Source organism: Molossus molossus, unplaced genomic scaffold, assembly GCF_014108415.1.
Source record: "Molossus molossus isolate mMolMol1 unplaced genomic scaffold, mMolMol1.p scaffold_m16_p_3, whole genome shotgun sequence".
Lineage (NCBI taxonomy): Eukaryota > Metazoa > Chordata > Mammalia > Chiroptera > Molossidae > Molossus > Molossus molossus.
Window position 1 is genome coordinate 131,765,319 of NW_023425366.1, and position 17,100 is coordinate 131,782,418.

Consider the following 17,100-nt stretch of genomic DNA (forward strand, 5'->3'; position numbering starts at 1 on the left):
AGAAATGTGAAAGGAACTGCTGTAAGAAGAAGAAATTTATATAGAGAGAAATATAGGCATAATAAATTAAAATGGCAATAGATAAGTACATTTTAATAATAACCTTAAATGTAAATGGATTAAATGCTCCAATCAAAAGACATAGGTTAGTTGAATGGATAAGAGAACATGACCTATATATATGCTGTCTATAAGAGACCCACCTCAGCACAAAAGATTCAGAGAGGATGAAGTTGAAGGAATGGAATAAAATTTCAATGGTAATGGAAAGAGAAAAAAGCAGGGGTAGCAATACTTATATTTGACAAAGTAGACTTCAAAGCAAAGGCCATAACAAGAGACAAAGAAGGCCACTACATAATACTAAAAAAATAAATGCAATGAGAGACTATAACCTTCGTAAAAATATATGCACCCAATACAGGAGCACCTAAATATATTTTTTAAAAGATCTTGGAGGACTTTAGGGGAGAGATCAACAGCAATATAGTCATAGTATAAAACTTTGACACCCCAATGAAATCACAGGATATATCTTCCAGAAAAAAAAAAAAAATCAACATGGAAACAATGATCATAAATGACACACTAGATCATATTAATTTAATTGACATTTACAAACATTTCACCCCAAAGCAGAATATACATTCTTCTCAAGTGCACACAGAATATTCTCACAGATAGACCACATGTTGTGACACAAAATAAGTCTCTATAAATTCAAGAAGATTGAAAAAATGTTAAGTTCCCAACTGGTGTGGCTCAGTGGATTAAGCACCTCTCTATGGACTGAGAGGTCCTGGTTCCAGTCCCAGTCAGGGCACATGCCCAGGTTGTGGGGTCGATCTCCAGTAGGGGGCATGCAGGAGACAGCCAATAGATTTTTCTCTCTCACATTGATGTTCTTATCTCTCTCTCCCTTCCTCTCTCTTTAAAAAATATCAATAAAAACATATTTTTTTAAATAAAAAAATAATATCAAGCATCATCTTGGATCACAATGGCATGAAACTAGAAATCAACTAAAATGCAAACACACAAAAACATTCAAACACATGGAGGCTAAATAGGATGTTATTAAACAATGAATGGGTTACTAATGAGATCAAGGAAGAAATAAAACTTTCTTGAAACCAATGAAAATGAACACACATTAACCAAAATTCTATGGGACACAAATAAGCAGTCCTGAGAGGAAAGTTCATAGCACTACAGACCTATCTCAGGAAACAAGAAAAAATCTCTGATAAACTATCTAAACTTACAACTAAAAGAATTAGAAAAAGAACGAGAAGAGCCCACAGTAAACAGAAGGAAGAAAGTCATAAAGATCAGACTGGAAATAAATGACATATAGACCAAAAAAACAAACAAACTAACAAAAAATTTAAAAAGTCAGTGAAACCAAGAGCTGCTACTTTGAAAAAGGTAAGCAAGATTGGTGAACCGTTAGCCAGACTCACCAAGAAACAAAAAGAGAAGACCCAAATAAATAAAATCAGAAATAAAAGAGGTGAAGAAACAACTGACACCACACAAATACAAAGGATTGTAAGAAAATATTATGAACAACTATATGCTAACAAACTGGACAACCTGGGAAAATTCCTAGAAATATACACTCTTCCAAAACTAATCAGAAAGAATCAGAAAACCTAAATAGACCAATAACAACTAAAGAAATTGAAGGAGTAATGCATAAACTACCAGTAAACAAAAGACCTATTCTGAACAGCTTCACAGGGAAATTTTATGAAACATTCAAAATAGAACAAACACCTATCCTCCTCAAACTATTCCAAAAAATTCAAGAGGAAGGAAGACTTCCAAGATCTTTTTAAGAGGCCAGCATTACCCTAATTCCAAACCAGGTAAAGACACCACAAAGAAAGAAAATTATAGGCTGATATCCCTGATGAATATAGATACTAAAATCTTCAACAAAATATTAGCAAATACAATCCAGCAATACATTAAAATGATCATATACTATGCCCAAGTGGGATTTATTTCTGGGATACAAGCTGGTACAGTGTTTGCAATTTAATAAATGTTATATAGCACATTAACAAAATGAAAGATAAAAATCACACGATCCTATCAATAGATACAGGAAAAGCATTCAACAATATCCAGCACCCATTTTTTATAAAAACTCTGCTAACTTGGAATAGATAGATCATACCTCAAAATAATAAAGGCCATATATGACAAACCTAAAATCAACATCATACTCAATGGGCAAAAACTAAACGTGTTTTCCCTAAAAATGGGAACAAGACAGGGATATCCACTTTTACCACTTTTATTCAACTTAGTACTAGAAGTCTTAGCCACAGCACTCAGACAAGGATAAAAAATAAAAGACATCAAAATTGGAAAAAAGGAAGTAAAACTGTCAATTCACAGATGACGTAATATTGTATGTACAATTCTTTAGGGAAAACCCTAAAGAACCCACCAAAAAAACTACTAGATCTAATAAATAAATTCCGCAAAGTAGCAAGACACAAAATTAACATCTAAATCAATGCCTTTTTTTATACATCAATAATCTCTCTGAAAGAGAAACTAAGAAAACAATCTCTTTTACCAGTGCAACAAATAAAATAAGATACCTAGGAATAAATTTAACCAAGTCGGTTAAAGACCTGTACTAAGAAAACTACAGGACATTGAAGAAAGAAATAGAGAAAGACACAAACAAGTGGAAGCATATTCTGTGTTCATGGATTGGAAGAATTAACCTTATTCAAATGCCTATACTACTCAAAGCAATCTATAGATTCAATGCAATCCCTATTAAAATACCAATGGTGTATTTCACACATCTAGAACAAATCATCCAAAAATTTATATGGAACCCAAAAATACACCAAATAGCCACAGCAATCATAAAAAAGAAGAACAAAGTTGGAGGGACCATAATAATGGATATGAAATTAAACTACAAAGCCATTGCAATCAAAGCAGCCTGGTACTGGCACAAGAACAGGCATGTAGATCAATGGAACAGAACAGAGAGCCCAGAAATCAACACACAACACACACCATTCCACTCAATTAAAGTTTGATAAGGAAGGCAAGAACATACAGTGGATCAAAGATAGTCTCTTCAGTAAATAAAATTGGACAGGTACACCTCCCACCCCCCAAAAAAGAAAGAAGCTAGACTAGACCACCGGAGTATATCATATACAAAAATAATCTCAAAATGGATAAAAGACTCAACTGTAAATAGTGAAGCCATAAAAATCTTAGAAGAAAACATAGGCCTGAAAACTTAGTTATCTGGTGTAGCAGAATTTTCATAGATACATCTCCTAGGGCAAAAGAAACAAAAGAAAAATAAACAAATGGCACTACTTCAAATTAAAAGCTTCTGCACAACAAAAGAAACCATCCTCAAAATGAAAAGGGAACCCACTATATGGGAAAAAATATTTACTAATGATACGTCGGATAAGAGGTTAATTTCCAAAATATATAAAATACTCATACAATTCAACAAAAGAAATACAAACAATCCAACTAAAAAATGAGCCTAAATAGACACTTCTCCAAACAGGACATACAGAATGTCAAGAGACATGTGAAAAAAGTGCTCAATGCCACTAATCAGCAGAGAGATGCAAATTAAAATGGCAATGAGATACCACCTCACACCTGTCAGAACGGCTGCCATCAACAAATCAACAAACAAGTGTTGGGAGGCAGTGGAGAAGAGGGAATGCAGACTGGTGCAGCCACTGTGGAAAACAGTATGGAATTTTCTCAAAAAATTAAAAATCGAATTGCCCTTTAACCCAGTGATCTCACTCCTAAGATTATATCCTAAGAATCCTGAAACACTAATTAATGCACCCCTATGTTCATAGCAGCTCTATTTACAATAGCTAAGATCTGGAAATAGCCCAAGTGTCCATCAGTAGATTAAGTGGATAAAAAAAAGCTGTGGCACATTTTGGACACAGTGGAATACTATGTAGCTATGAAGAAGAAAGATCTCTCTTACCCTTTGAGGCAACATGGAGGGACCTGGGCAGTATTCCACTAAGCGAAATAAGCCATCCAGAGAAAGATAAGCATCATATGATTTCACTTATTTGTGGAATCTAATGAACAAAATATGTCCAAAGGCATGGCACAAACTCACAGATCTCAGAGGGAAGGTTAGAGGGTGGTGGGGAAAAAATAACCAAAGAATTTATATGCATTTATGCATAACCCATGGACACAGATAATAGTGTGTGAAGGCCTGGGTGGAGGGGGCAAAAGGGGGAAATGGGAGCCATTTGTAATACTCTCAACAACAACAAAATATTTTTAAAATGCAGGTAATCCAAAGCAAAGAGCCCACTAAAGACCAAGTACAGGGACCTTCGCTCTTTGACGTAGCAGACATAAACTAAAATCCAGCAGACGTCTGCATGTACTTTTCAGTTATAGAAGTAAACACATTGCTTTTTTAAAAATTCAACTATTTTGAGCTTTTATTTTATCAGTATTGATGACAAGAGTTCTGGCGAAAACACAATCATTAAGGTTGCCTGCATTTACACGCAGGTCTTGGCTCAAGGATTCACCACCTACCCTGCAAGCAGGCCCTGCCCTGAGGATGCACAGAGGAAGGAAACTTACCTTGCCTGCCACGTGATCTGAATCCAGGAAGAGCAGGTAACAGAGAGCCCCTCAGTGGTGACACCATGTGGTAAGTGGTATAGAAAAGGAGAATCTGTGGCAGGGACATGCAGGGTAGGAAAGGCTTGGAGAATGAAGTGACCCTTTAGAGGAGTACAGAAAACTGAGAGGACACCAAAGTCCAAGTCACACTCTGTGGAGAGGTTAAGTAACAGGGTGGGTCTGCAGAGTGGTCCCAGGGTGCTCCAAGCTCCATCTCTCCAGCCCTCCACCCAGAACAATCTCAGTCCTAGTCACTGTGTTTCTCTTCCTCACTACCCATCCCTCTGCCCAATCATCTGTCTGTTGTCTCTCTGCCTCTAACTCCACATCTCTGTCTTTTTTTTCTTTTTTGCTCAATTTCTCTGCCTCTCTCTCCCTCCCCTTCTCCCTCCACCTCCTTTACGCACTCACTCTCCTACCTTCTGGAACACAGTCCACTCCATCATTAGTTGCACTGTAGCCCAGGTTACCGTCATTTCTCATATGCCTAATTCAACAGCCTCATGACTTGTCTTCTCACCTCCATCCATCAATACTCCACCTCCCCGAACAAGCAAATGTTTTCAACTGAAAGTCTAGTCACAGCACTTCCCTGCTTGAAACCAGTGATAAAGACAAGACTCAGCACAGCCTATGGGACCTTCCCACCCTCCAACTGCATCCAGCTCCATGTGCCCGCCCACTCCAGCCTTCCTGGTCTTCTGGTTCTTCAACTGTCTTTTACCCTCCCACTTCTTCACTCATTCTTGACCTCTTATCTTAGGTTCAAATATCGCTTCCTCAGAAAAGCCTTTCCTGATTGCCAGACCACATCAGATCTCTCTGGGACGTGGTTTTTCCTTTGACTTTTCCTTTATTGCACTTACCAAGATTTATAACCATGTGTACCTCAGATGGATTGATCCCTGCCTGTCTCGTGCACTTAAGATCCAGGAAAGCATCCATGTCAACTTTGTAAAACTCTATACACAGTCAAGTGGCTGGCCCACACCTCAGGTGTGTCAGTCCTCACCACTTCCTGCTGCTCCCAAGGCTAAGTACAGTGTCCGTTACAGTTCATGTCACATTCCTGCTGCTGTTCTCTTAAAGAATTATTCCTTCAGCCTGTCCTCTCTCAGAATGGAAAATGAAAGCTAGAGGGCCAACGGTTTCTAGAAAAATTGGAGGAGACAGAATGTTTTTTTTGTAATTTTATTTTTATCTTTGTATTTCAGTTACAGTTGACATTAAATATTATTTTGTACTAGCTTCAGGTGCACAGTGTAGCGATTAGACATTCATATAATTTACAAAGCAGTCATGCTGATAAGTCTAGTGCCCTCCTGGCACATACGTAGCTATCACGTATTATTGACTGTATTTCCTATGTTCTCTACATCCCTGTGACTATTCTGTAACTACCACTTTGTACTACTTATTCTCTCACTTTTTTTCACCTAAAACCCTACACCCCCTCCGATCTGGCAACCATCAGACTATTCTCTGTACCTGTGAGTCTGTTTTTGTTTTGTTTGTTCATTTATTTTATTCTTTAGATTGCTTATATGAGTGAAATCATATGGCATTCAGTATTTGTCTTTCTCTGACTTATTTAACTTATCATAATACCCCCTAGGTTTATCCATGATATTGCAAATCTTACCAGATTTCATTCTTTTTACAACTGAGTAATATTTCATTGTGTAACTGTGCCATAGCTTTTTTATCACTTGTCTTCTGATGGGCACTTGGGCTGCTTCCACATCTTGGCTATTGTAAATGATGCTGCAGTGAACACAGGGGTGCATATGCTCTTTTAAATTAGTGTTTTGGGTTTCTTCAAAAATATACCCAAAAGTGGAATTTCAGGGTCCTAAGGCTGTTCCATTTTTATTTTTTTGAGGTAACATCGTATTGCTTTCCACAGTGGCTGCACCATCTGCATTTCCACCAGCAGTGCATGAGGCATCCCTTTTCTCCACAGCCTCGCCAGCACTTGTTTGCTGATTTATTGATGACAGCCATTCTGACAGGTGTTGGATCATACTTATCTCATTGTGGTTTTAATTTGCCTTTCTCTGATGAATAGTGACATTGAGAATCTTTTTATATATCTACTGGCCATCTGTATGTCCTCTTCGGATAAGTATCTATTCGGGAGATCCTCTGCTCATTTTTTTAATTGGATTGTTTGTTTGTTGGTGTTAAGTTGCAGGCATTCGTTATAAATTTTGGGTATTAACTTCTTATCAGATTCATCACTGGCAAATATCCTCTCCCATTCAGTAATGTTTTTCCATTTTGTTGATGGCTTCTTTTGCTGTGCAAAATCTTTTTAGTTAATGTAGTCCCATTTGTTTACTTTTTCTTTTGTTTCTGTAGCCCAAAGAGATACATTAGAAAAAAATATTACTGAGAGCAATGTCAGAGAGTTTACTGTCTATGTTTTCTTCTTAGAGTTTTATGGTTTCAGGTCTAACATTTAAGTCTTTAATTCATTCTGAGTTTATTCTTGTGTATACCATAAGAAGATGGTCTGGTTTCATGTTTTTTGCATGTTTCTGTCCAGTTTTCCCAAAATCATTTATTGAAGACACTATCTTTACCTCCATTGTATGTTCTTGCCTCCTTTGTCATATGTTAATTGACCATATAGGTGTGGGTTTATTTTGGGGCTCTCTTTTTAGTTTTATTGATCTATGTGTCTTTTTTATGCTAGTATCATGCTGCTTTGATTACTATGGCCTTGTTGTATAGTTTGATATCAGGTAGCATGTTACCTCCAACTTTATTCTTCTTTTTCAAGATTGCTAAGGCTATCTGTGGTCTTTGTGGTTATATATAAATATTTGGAATATTTGTTCTAGTTCTGTGAAATATGCATTGATATTTTGATAGGAATTGCTTTGAATCTATATATTGTTTTGGGTAGTATGGATATTTTCATTATGTTAATGCTTCCAATTCATAAGCTTCCATTTATTTGTATTTTCTTTCATTTATCTCTTCAATCTTATAATTTTCTCAATATAGGTCTTTTATCTCCTTGGATAAAATTCCTAGGTGTGTCTTTTATGCAGTTGTAAATGGGAGACAGTATATTTCTTTATGGAAGGAAAGAATGTACAACATCTGCCACACGGTGTTAGTTACTGCCTAGGCTCATAGGTGTCTGTGTTTTCAGTCCTTGCCTCTAGTATTCTTTATCCTTGTCCACTGTACCTACACATTTACTGATTTAGATTTACTCTGGACTCCTTCCTGGCGCTGTCCTGGGCAGTGGGGACACAGTGCTGAGGGAGCACAATGCAGATGAGTTTCTGCCCCTGTGTCACTCAAATGCACAATCTATTCTGTGATGGTTTTGTGTCATATATTTGTCCTTTAGCCAGACTAGCTCCTCCAGTGGTTACAGCCCAGAACCGGAGGCCAGACAGCCCGGCCCCAATTCCAGCTGGAGGCCTCGGGGAATTGCCAAACTTCTCCGTGACTCGGTTTTCTCACATGTCAAATGGGACTTGTCACTGCCCTTTCTGCCCAGTGCTATTGTTAAGGATAAAGAGAGTTTAGATGTAGCTTTTCTCCTAATAAGCCCTAATTAATGTGAACCCCTCACCCAGCTCTGTACCTTAACCAGGACCAAGTTCGTGGGGTGTAGCCTGTGAAGTGACCCAGGGCTCCACATTTAGGAGGGTTTGATTCTTGGCTTAATGTCCTTCTATTGAAATTCTTAATTTTTTAATATTTTATTTCTGCATCAAACTCTGCAATTATGTATTTAGTCCTGATAAACACATTAAATACCCAGTAAGAGTCTTTTGAAAGAATGAATTAGTGGATGAATGTAGCCAACCACAGTGGTCAGCTCAAGCATCCATTGTCCTAAAGAGCCAGTCAGGTGGCAAAGTTAGCCTTTGATGTTGACTCATCCCTCCCCTTCCCTGGGACCTAAGCCTTACCTCGGACCTTAAAGTTCTCATCCATCCATTTCCTGGGGGACCAGGGTCTCAACAGGCTGCCAGACAGAAGATGCAGGGCTAGTCCCCATTCTCCAAACTGCAGTCTGCAAGCACCCGCAGCCCCTCGCCCTCTCTCCTTGCTCAGCATCCTGGGACAAGGATCTCTGGTCATCCCCATTCTGCAGGTGGGGAAACGGAGGCTCAGGAACAATACAGTTCTTTAAGAGTCCTCATGCAGCCCAGTAACTCTGCCTGGCCAAATTTCTAGTTTTATAAAGAGGCTAATGATAGCTGCAGAATCCACACACATCATTTTTAGAATGGCTAATCATATAAGACAATCATGTGCTGAATCTGACGTTGGGTCCCACCCCAAACCTAATGGCATGCCACGTGGCCTGCTGAAACAAGCAAAGATAAACCTGTATTCTCACCCGGCATGTCAGTGGACGCTGGGGCCCTTCATTTGTCAAAGGTTATGGAGAGTCTGCAACACGCAGGCTCTGTGTGGAAGTCAGTGATGCTGCCATAAGCAAAATACACAGCAGGGTCTGCTCCTCAAGGGGGGAAACAGGTAAGAAACTAAATAAATAGTATATGGTATGCAAGATGGCTAAGCCCTGTCAAGAAAAAGTAAGCAGGGGAGAGGCAGAGGAAATGAGCACTTTGAAGTGGAAATTTCAATTAAATAGGATTGTTAGGGCACATCTGAATGAGAAGGAGACAATACGTAAGACCCCAAGAAGGTTAGGAAGCAGGTTACCGGGCTCTTTGGAGAAAGAGCATTCCAGGCAGAGGACCAGCCAGTGCTAACCCTCAAGGTGCCACCCGTGGTTTGCAACAATGTGGGGAGATCTCTGAACACACAGGGGAGCTTTGTCAAATCCCATACCCTCCCTTCCCCAGCCCATTTCCATCTCCATCTGGTTGCCTGTAGATAAATCCAAGCTATAGGTTTTTGAACAATTATTTATTGAACCGCTATCAATGACACCACTTTATTTATCATCCATCACAGTACAGTTTTTGTTTGGGATTAGTCACATTTAAACAACAGAGTTCAGAACAAAATTTCAATATCTAACTTGGCTTGAGATATCACTGGGGCCACAGGACTCTCAGAAGTAATCTGTCCCTTTGGGGACCCTGCCTCCCTGTGCATCACAGACCCAGCGGGCCCAGTGGATCCCTCCCTGAGCAGACTGCCCCATCCTGGGTGCCTTGGAGTCTGCCTGGGGGGCCCTTAGCAATACTGGACACATGCCCCTCGCTCAGCATGAGGTGCAGGGGCCCCCTCCAACTTGGGAAACCTGGAAGAAGCTGGGATAGCCCAGCTAGTTCCTTCTCCCTAAACTGGGTGTTATAGGGGTGGGGTGCCGGGGAGCAGAGAGGGGTCTCAGGCTTCTCTGAGCCATCACAGCTCAGTGTCAGCAGCTGCCACACGCCCTGGCAAACATCTCTCCTTCCTCTGTCTCACACACAGTCTTAAACCCGGTACAGACGTCTCTTCTGAATTCTGTTGTGGCCCCCATAAGAGCGGTTTGGGGAACTCTCCATCTGCCTGCCCTGAGATAACCCTGATCCCACCTGCTTTACCCCTCTTAACCAGCACCCAGGCTTCAAACACTGGACCGCCGCCCAGATGACTCTGATGTGCGTTTCTGTGTATGGTGGGAGGTGTGGTGGTGGTGAGGATGCCCTGTGTTTTCACGTGTCTGAGTGTGGAATGAGGGCATCCGCGCACCCATACGAGTGTGTGCGTGTGCCCTCGTGGCTGGGTACCTTGTGTCTGTGTGAGTGTGGGTGTGTCTGAGTGGCTGCGATATCCTCACTCCTGACAGAAGGACTTCCGGTGGCAGGCTCCTCGTAGCCAGCCTGCATGCCCCGAGGCACTCCAGCTCAGGAACAGGTGCCCTCTGGCCTCCCCCAGAGTCCGCGCACACTCGGACACGTGCACCTTCCTGTCCATCTCCGCTCCTGCGGTCCAGGGTCCAGCGGAGCGACCGCCGCCTGCTTTTGCAGCCTCCCCTTCCCCACAAGGCCGTGGGTGAGGAGCCCTCCATGGAGATGGACTGGAAGAGAGGCGGTTGGGAGGAGGAGAAGGCAAACTGGGGACACGCTGGAGGAGTACGGCGCTGGGAGAGGAGGGCGCCCACCACGCCCCTTCCGCAGGGGGTGGAGATGGGGCAGCCGGTTCCCGGTTCCCACCCGTCTTCCTCGGGGTTCCGAGTCGAACTCCTTCTTCTCTCCTGACAGGAGCCTAGAGAGGCGGCTGGGACCCCCTCCTGCGGTGCATCGCCCCCGCCCCCGCCCCCCGTCCAGGCAGTTGCTGATTGGCTGTGGAGAGCGGCGTCCCGTCTCCCTCAACCCGCTCCGCCCTCGGCCTCGAGGCGGGAGCGGAGCGGTGCTCGGTGGGAGGCGCAGCACCGGCTCCGGGAGCCCCTCCTGAGCCCTGCGCCCGGCGGGAGGGCTGGGCCGGGACTCCAGGCGGCAGGTGCGGACGGAGCCGAGGGACCGCGGCCAAGGGTAGGAGCGAGTCCAGCTGCTGCCTCGGTGGCTGCCGCCAGCGATCCAGCGTGCAGAGCGCACCCGCCGGCCCGGCGCAGACACGGCAGCGAGGGGTGCGCTCATGGAGCACACGCTCATGGAGCACACGCACGTCCGCTTCGCAGCCAACAGCTCGCTGTCCTGGTCCCCCAGCGCGGCCTGCGGCTTGGGCTTCGTGCCCGTGGTCTACTACAGCCTCCTGCTGTGCCTCGGTTTACCAGGTGAGGGGGTCCGGGGACAGGGAGGGAAGCCGGGAGCCCTCAGTGTGGGGCGCCGCTGCCCAGGACCCCAGGCTATTCACCTTCGCCTCGCCATCTGCGGTCTTTGGGGTCCCTTCTGAAAAAGTTTCAGCCTAAAGGGCAACTGCGGACATTTGCAGACTGGGGAACAAGGAAGTTGCTGTGACCTGGCTGGACTCACGAGTGTGTGTGTGTGTGTGTTTCGCTCGTGTGCGCTGCAGGCACGGGCAGCGTGTGACTGTGGGCTGGAGGGGTTGTAGTCTGTGAGGTCCAGTGAGGGCTGTGTGACTGGACTGTACATCCGGATAGATGGCTAGTGGAGGTGTCACTTCTGCCGTGGTTCTCACGTTCACCCCAGCCCGGGACACCTCTGCCCCGCTGAATGTCCCTGTCCAACCCCGGACCAAGCCTGAGACCCTGGTGCTGGGCAGTCTCTTGCTGGGAAAGGGGAGGCATTGGGATGGAGGAAGGAGGGAGCCCCTGCTGCCCCTAAGCAGGACTCGTCTCCAGGCCAGAGTCGGGGCTGGCTCTGGGACCATGCTCTGGCCAGGGCAAGGTACAGAGGCTCATGGGCCCGCTGCCAAGGCCGCCACCTCAGAGGGTCACAGTCTCCTTGAGGACAAGCCTCGCCCCCTGGCTTTGCCATCTGGTCCACCAACCCTGGGCAGCTCTCTGCTGCTGCTGAGGTCCCACGTCTTAGCATCCTCTCCAAAGTGTGGCTGAGATTTCTGCTGAATTCCTTAAAAGAGCTGAGCTGGGGAGGGTCAAGGGGGGTGCTTGCCTGTGAGGGGGGGGGGTTCATGGGGCTCTGGTTTGAGATGGTCCCATCTTCCAGAGAGTGCTTGACAGTCTGTGTGGCAGATTCCCAATGAGCGCTTGCAGGCAGCCGGGAGAGAGGAACAGAAGGGAGCAGGAAAAAAAATCCCATGTACGTTCCGGCATCGCAGCATCATCATCCCTGCACCTTCAGCATCCTGAGATCCAGGGGACCTGAGAGCTGTATTCCTGAGAGCTTCTCTGTGATTTCCATTCCAAAACATCCACCTCCGTAGCCAGGTCCCAATGAGATAGTTGAAATAACCCCCCTGCCAAATCAGGCAGGTTCCAGAAACCACACATTTACTAATGCTGCCCCCCTCCCCCCTCCTGCCCCCCCCCTCCCCCCGCCAGTGATGAGGCTTTTGTTACTAACTGATCAACTGATCATGCTGGCTGCCCTGGGAAAGAGGCTCAGCCCCTGATTTGCCCTGCTGGGCCGTCTGCGTGTCCTGTCCTACAATTACCTTGAGCTGGAATTGATTTCCGCCCAGTGTGCACCCCTGGTCTGCCCTCCTGAGCCTCTCCAGAGCTCTCTTTTGGGGAGTGAGTTTTTCAGAAGGTTGCTGAACTGGAGAAATGACAGTTCCCTCCCCCTGCAGCCCTCACTGCCCATCCCTTCACCCTCCATCTCCTCTGCTGACGGAAGTAGCCACAGTAGCCACCCTCTCAGGCTTCTCTTCTGAAAAGCCATTAAGGGACAGAGACATAAGGACAGGGAGAGGCTGACCCAAAGCAGGGACATGAGGATAGGGAGAACGAGATAAAGCTCAGACCTTCAGACACCTCAAGGTGGAAGTCAAGGCGCTTCATACCTTTACTGCCTAAGTCCCATGCGAGCGAGGGCCTGCCTGACTCACAGCATTGGCCCCTGCTTACACCAGGCATGGTACTAGGCATGGACAAGGCTGAGCCAGGGCTCCGAGACTTTAGAAGTGGAGGAAGGGAGGGCGGCCTTGGATTGAGATTAGCAACTGAAGGGCATTGATGTGTTTATACACTCAACTAAGCGTTATGACCACCTACTGTGTGCCAAAGGGACTCAGAGACCCCTGGGCAGTTCCTGAGTTCAAGGAGCTCACAAGTGTAAGCTTATGGTTCTAGAGGCAGCGACGGGTGTGAGACCGAGCATTTTGGAGAAGAATCATCGGAGAGGCTGCTGGCACGAAGGTCACAGGCTGATGAAGGCTGGTTTTGTTCATTGTTTGCAAGGTGGTTCAAAGGTGAAATCCTTAAGTTATTCTCTTAAAACCACAAGGGCAGGCAAGTCTGCCCTGGTGATCAAGAATGCAGATTGTACAACGAAGCGGACCTGGGTGTTCATTGTGGGCCTTTTGTATCTCTGTGCCTCCATCTCCACATCTGAGAAACAGGCATTATGAGAGCATAACTCCTGGAACTGTGCTGAGAAGTCGTTGTGTTGGCTGAGGTGTTGGTAGAGTAAGGCATGGGGCTCAGTGCCTGCCACCCACACATTGGTTGGTGCTGTTGCAGTTCTGGTGATCAGGAAGCTGGTTTGGTTGTACAAAGAGGGAGACCCGAGGAGAAAAGGCCCCAGCTCAGCACCTGCTCCTCCTCCTGAGCTCACTCCAGCTCTCCCGCCCTTCCCAGCCCAGCCACCAGCAATTAGCAAACTCCCATTACCAGCCAGCACTGGGAAGCACAGCCAGGCTGGGTGTGAAGTAGCAGACCACAGGGCTTGGTAATATTGTTGCAAATTGAGATTTTAATTGAATCACTTTTCCTGGCAGTTCTAAATTCTCCCGGGGAGGTCAGAGATGTGGATGTGGACTGATGGACGGATGGGGAGTGGCTGAGTGGCAAGGGGGAGCCAGTCACTAGGAGCAAGGCCAACTTTTCTTACCACCTTCAATCTCTTGATTCAGAGGAAGAGTTTAAGATGGTCCTATGGTCCAACCACCTGCCCCGGACAGATTCATTTAACTGGTCGGCTGTGGGCTGTTGAAGGGTGCACAGAGCTTGGCCACTGAGGAATTCCCAGCTACTCTGTGCCACAATTTCCTCCCCTGTAAAGTCAAAGGACAGGGAGTTTATATGAAATAAGATTGTCTGTGTAACCTGTTGCATAGCCATACCTTCATAACTCCTGGAAGTTCTTTGAGCTAACCTGTCTTTAAGGCTGCGGGCTCAGTGGTGAAAACTGCTGGCTCAGCTGTTCCGTAAACTCCATCCCTCTCTCCCTCCTTTTTACGTAAGCAAGATGTCTCTAACTGTTTGAAACACACAGGAAGCCAGCAGACCAACAAGGTGGGGACCCTCGTTGGGCCAGCTGGGATACAGTGCAGGAGGAAAAAAGAGCCTAATGCCTGTGGACAGAGTGTGGGAGGGAGGACAGCTGAGCCACCAAAAAGGAAGGAGGAGCACAAAATGAAACCGATATAAAAGGTGGTTTTTATACTTTTTTGTTGTTGTTGTTAGTCCTCACCTGAGGGTATTTTTTCCATTGTTTTTTTTTAGAGAGAGTGGAAGGGAGTGAGGGGGGGGAAACATTGATGTGAGAGAGACACATCAACTGGTTGCTTCCTGCACTATGCTGGGGGATCAAACCTGCAACCCCGGTACGCGTCCACGACCGGGAATCAAACCCACGGCCCTTCAGTCCTCAGGCTGATGCTCTAACCACTGAGCCACACCGGCCAGGGCCAAAGGTAGTCTTTAAATTGTACCTTCTCAATGGTGCCACGGATGTTAGGGGAGACAAGGTGAAGAGGACGATAGCCTGAAACCATAGGCCGCCAAGCAGGTGGGAGCGTTTCTACACCTGCCAAGTAAGGGCAATGATGCCTGCCTTTGAGGGTGAGCTCAAGATGAAAGGAGGTGACTAGTCTGTAGCCTGACAGGTAGTTAGAGCTTTGACACATGGTAGTCACTGGTGTTGTCAACCAGAGGTGGAGAGATGGCTGACTGAGCCTTCCAGATGTGGTTTCTTCTGCCTGGTAACATCTTTAGAGAAAATGTAGTAAACAGGTTAAGAGTACAAAGTCTGGAGCTGGACCTCTGAGTCCTAAGTCATGTGACTTAGGAAACTGATTTTACACAGTACCTCAATTTGCTCATTCATAAAGCACAGATACATATAGTACACACTTCATAGGGTTGCTGGTAGGATTCGACGGCGTAAGCATTTAACACAATGTCTGGCACACAGTACGTACCCAATAACTTGTTTTTTATCATTTAAGTCCTAGCCAGGTAGCTCAGTTGATTGGAACACTGTCCTGTACACAAACAGAATGAGAGTTTGATTCCCAGCCAGGGCACATACCTAGGTTACAGGTTTGATCCCGTGTTGGGGTGCTAATGGGAGGCAGCCAATTAATGTTTTTCTCTGCCTTTGTTTTTCTCCAAAATCAATTAAAAAATATATCCTGCTCAGGTGGTGTGGCTCAGTGGTTGAGCGTTGACCCTGCACAAAGAGGTCGCCGGTTTGATTCCCTGTCAGGGCACATGTCCAGGTTGTGGGCCTAATCCCCAGTGGGGGACATGCAGGAGGCAGCCAGTTGATGTTCTCTCTCATAGATGTTTCTATCTCTCTCTCCCTCTCCCTTCTTCTCTCTCTCAAAATCAATAAAGAAAAAAAAAAAAAAATATATATATATATATATATATATCCTTGGGTGAGGATAAAAAAATATTTCCTAGGAATAATTGGCACCAGCTTACCCTAATATCAAATACAAAGATATTACAGAAAAACTACTGACCAATATTCCTCATAAGCATAGACATAAAAATCCTCAAAAATATATTAGCAAGTCTAATCCAGGAGTATTATATAAGAAGGCTAATACATCAAGACAACGTTGGTTTTATCCAAGGAATGCAAGGCTGGTTCAACACTGGAAAATCATTGAGTGTGATTCACCATTTTAACAAACTAAAATAGGAAATCCATATGATAATTCCAATAGATGCAGAAAAGGTTTTTGACAACATTTATCCATTTATGATAAAAACTTATCAAATTAGGAACAGAAATAGAATCTCTTTCTTAAAACTTATCTTATTGTTGAAAGTATTACAGATATCCCCCAATTTTTCTCCATTGACCCCCTACCCCTGCTCCTGACCTCCTCCTGCCTTCCCCACACTATTGTCTGTATCCATTGGTTATGCATATATGCAAATAAGTTCTTTGGTTTATATTTTCCTGACCCCCCACATCCCTTTGAGGTACATCAGTCTAACAACCAATTTGTACTTCTTAATTCCTGCAACCAACAAAAAGTTCTCTGTATCTATGAGTCTGTTTTTGTTCTACTTATTCATTTTGTTTGTACATTCGTTTTATTTTGATTGTTGGTAGATATGTATTTATTGCCATTCTTTTGCTCTTCTTCTTCTTCTTCTTCTTCTTCTTCTTCTTCTTCTTCTTCTTCTTCTTCTTCTCCTCCTCCTCCTCCTCCTCCTTCCTCCTCCTCCTCCTCCTCCTCCTCCTCCTCCTCCTCCTCCTCTTCCTCTTCTTCTTCAAGAAGGCCCTCCAACATTTCATATGATACTGCTTTGGTGGTGATGAATTCCTTTAGTTTTTTCTTGTCTGGGAAACTCTTTATATGTCCATTGATTCTAAGTGATAGCTTTTCAGCATAGAGTAATATTAGTTGTAGGTCCTTGCTTTTCATCATTTTGTGACTCCCTTCTGGCCTGCAAAATTTCTTTTGAGAAATCAGCTGACAGTCTTATGAGAGCTCCCTTATAGGTAACTAACTGCTTTTCTCTTGCTACTTTTAAGATTCTTCCTTTGTCTTTAACCTTTTGCATTCTGATGATGATGTGTCTTGGTGTGGACCTCTTTGGATTTAATTTGTTTTGGACTCTCTGTGCTTCCTGGACTTGTATGTATGTTTCCTTCACCA

At 44.5% G+C, this 17,100-nt stretch overlaps 1 protein-coding gene across 1 annotated transcript in view; it reads left to right on the forward strand.

Annotated features, from left to right (window-relative positions):
• Positions 1-11,171: 11,171 nt before the first annotated feature.
• Positions 11,172-17,100, forward strand: part of GPR139 (G protein-coupled receptor 139) — a 38,639-nt gene continuing 32,710 nt past the window's right edge. Inside the window, exon 1 of the mRNA XM_036280706.1 lies at positions 11,172-11,389. Within this exon, the coding sequence (XP_036136599.1) occupies positions 11,251-11,389 (139 nt within the window). The 5' untranslated portion in view covers positions 11,172-11,250. The remainder of the gene's footprint in view (positions 11,390-17,100) is intronic.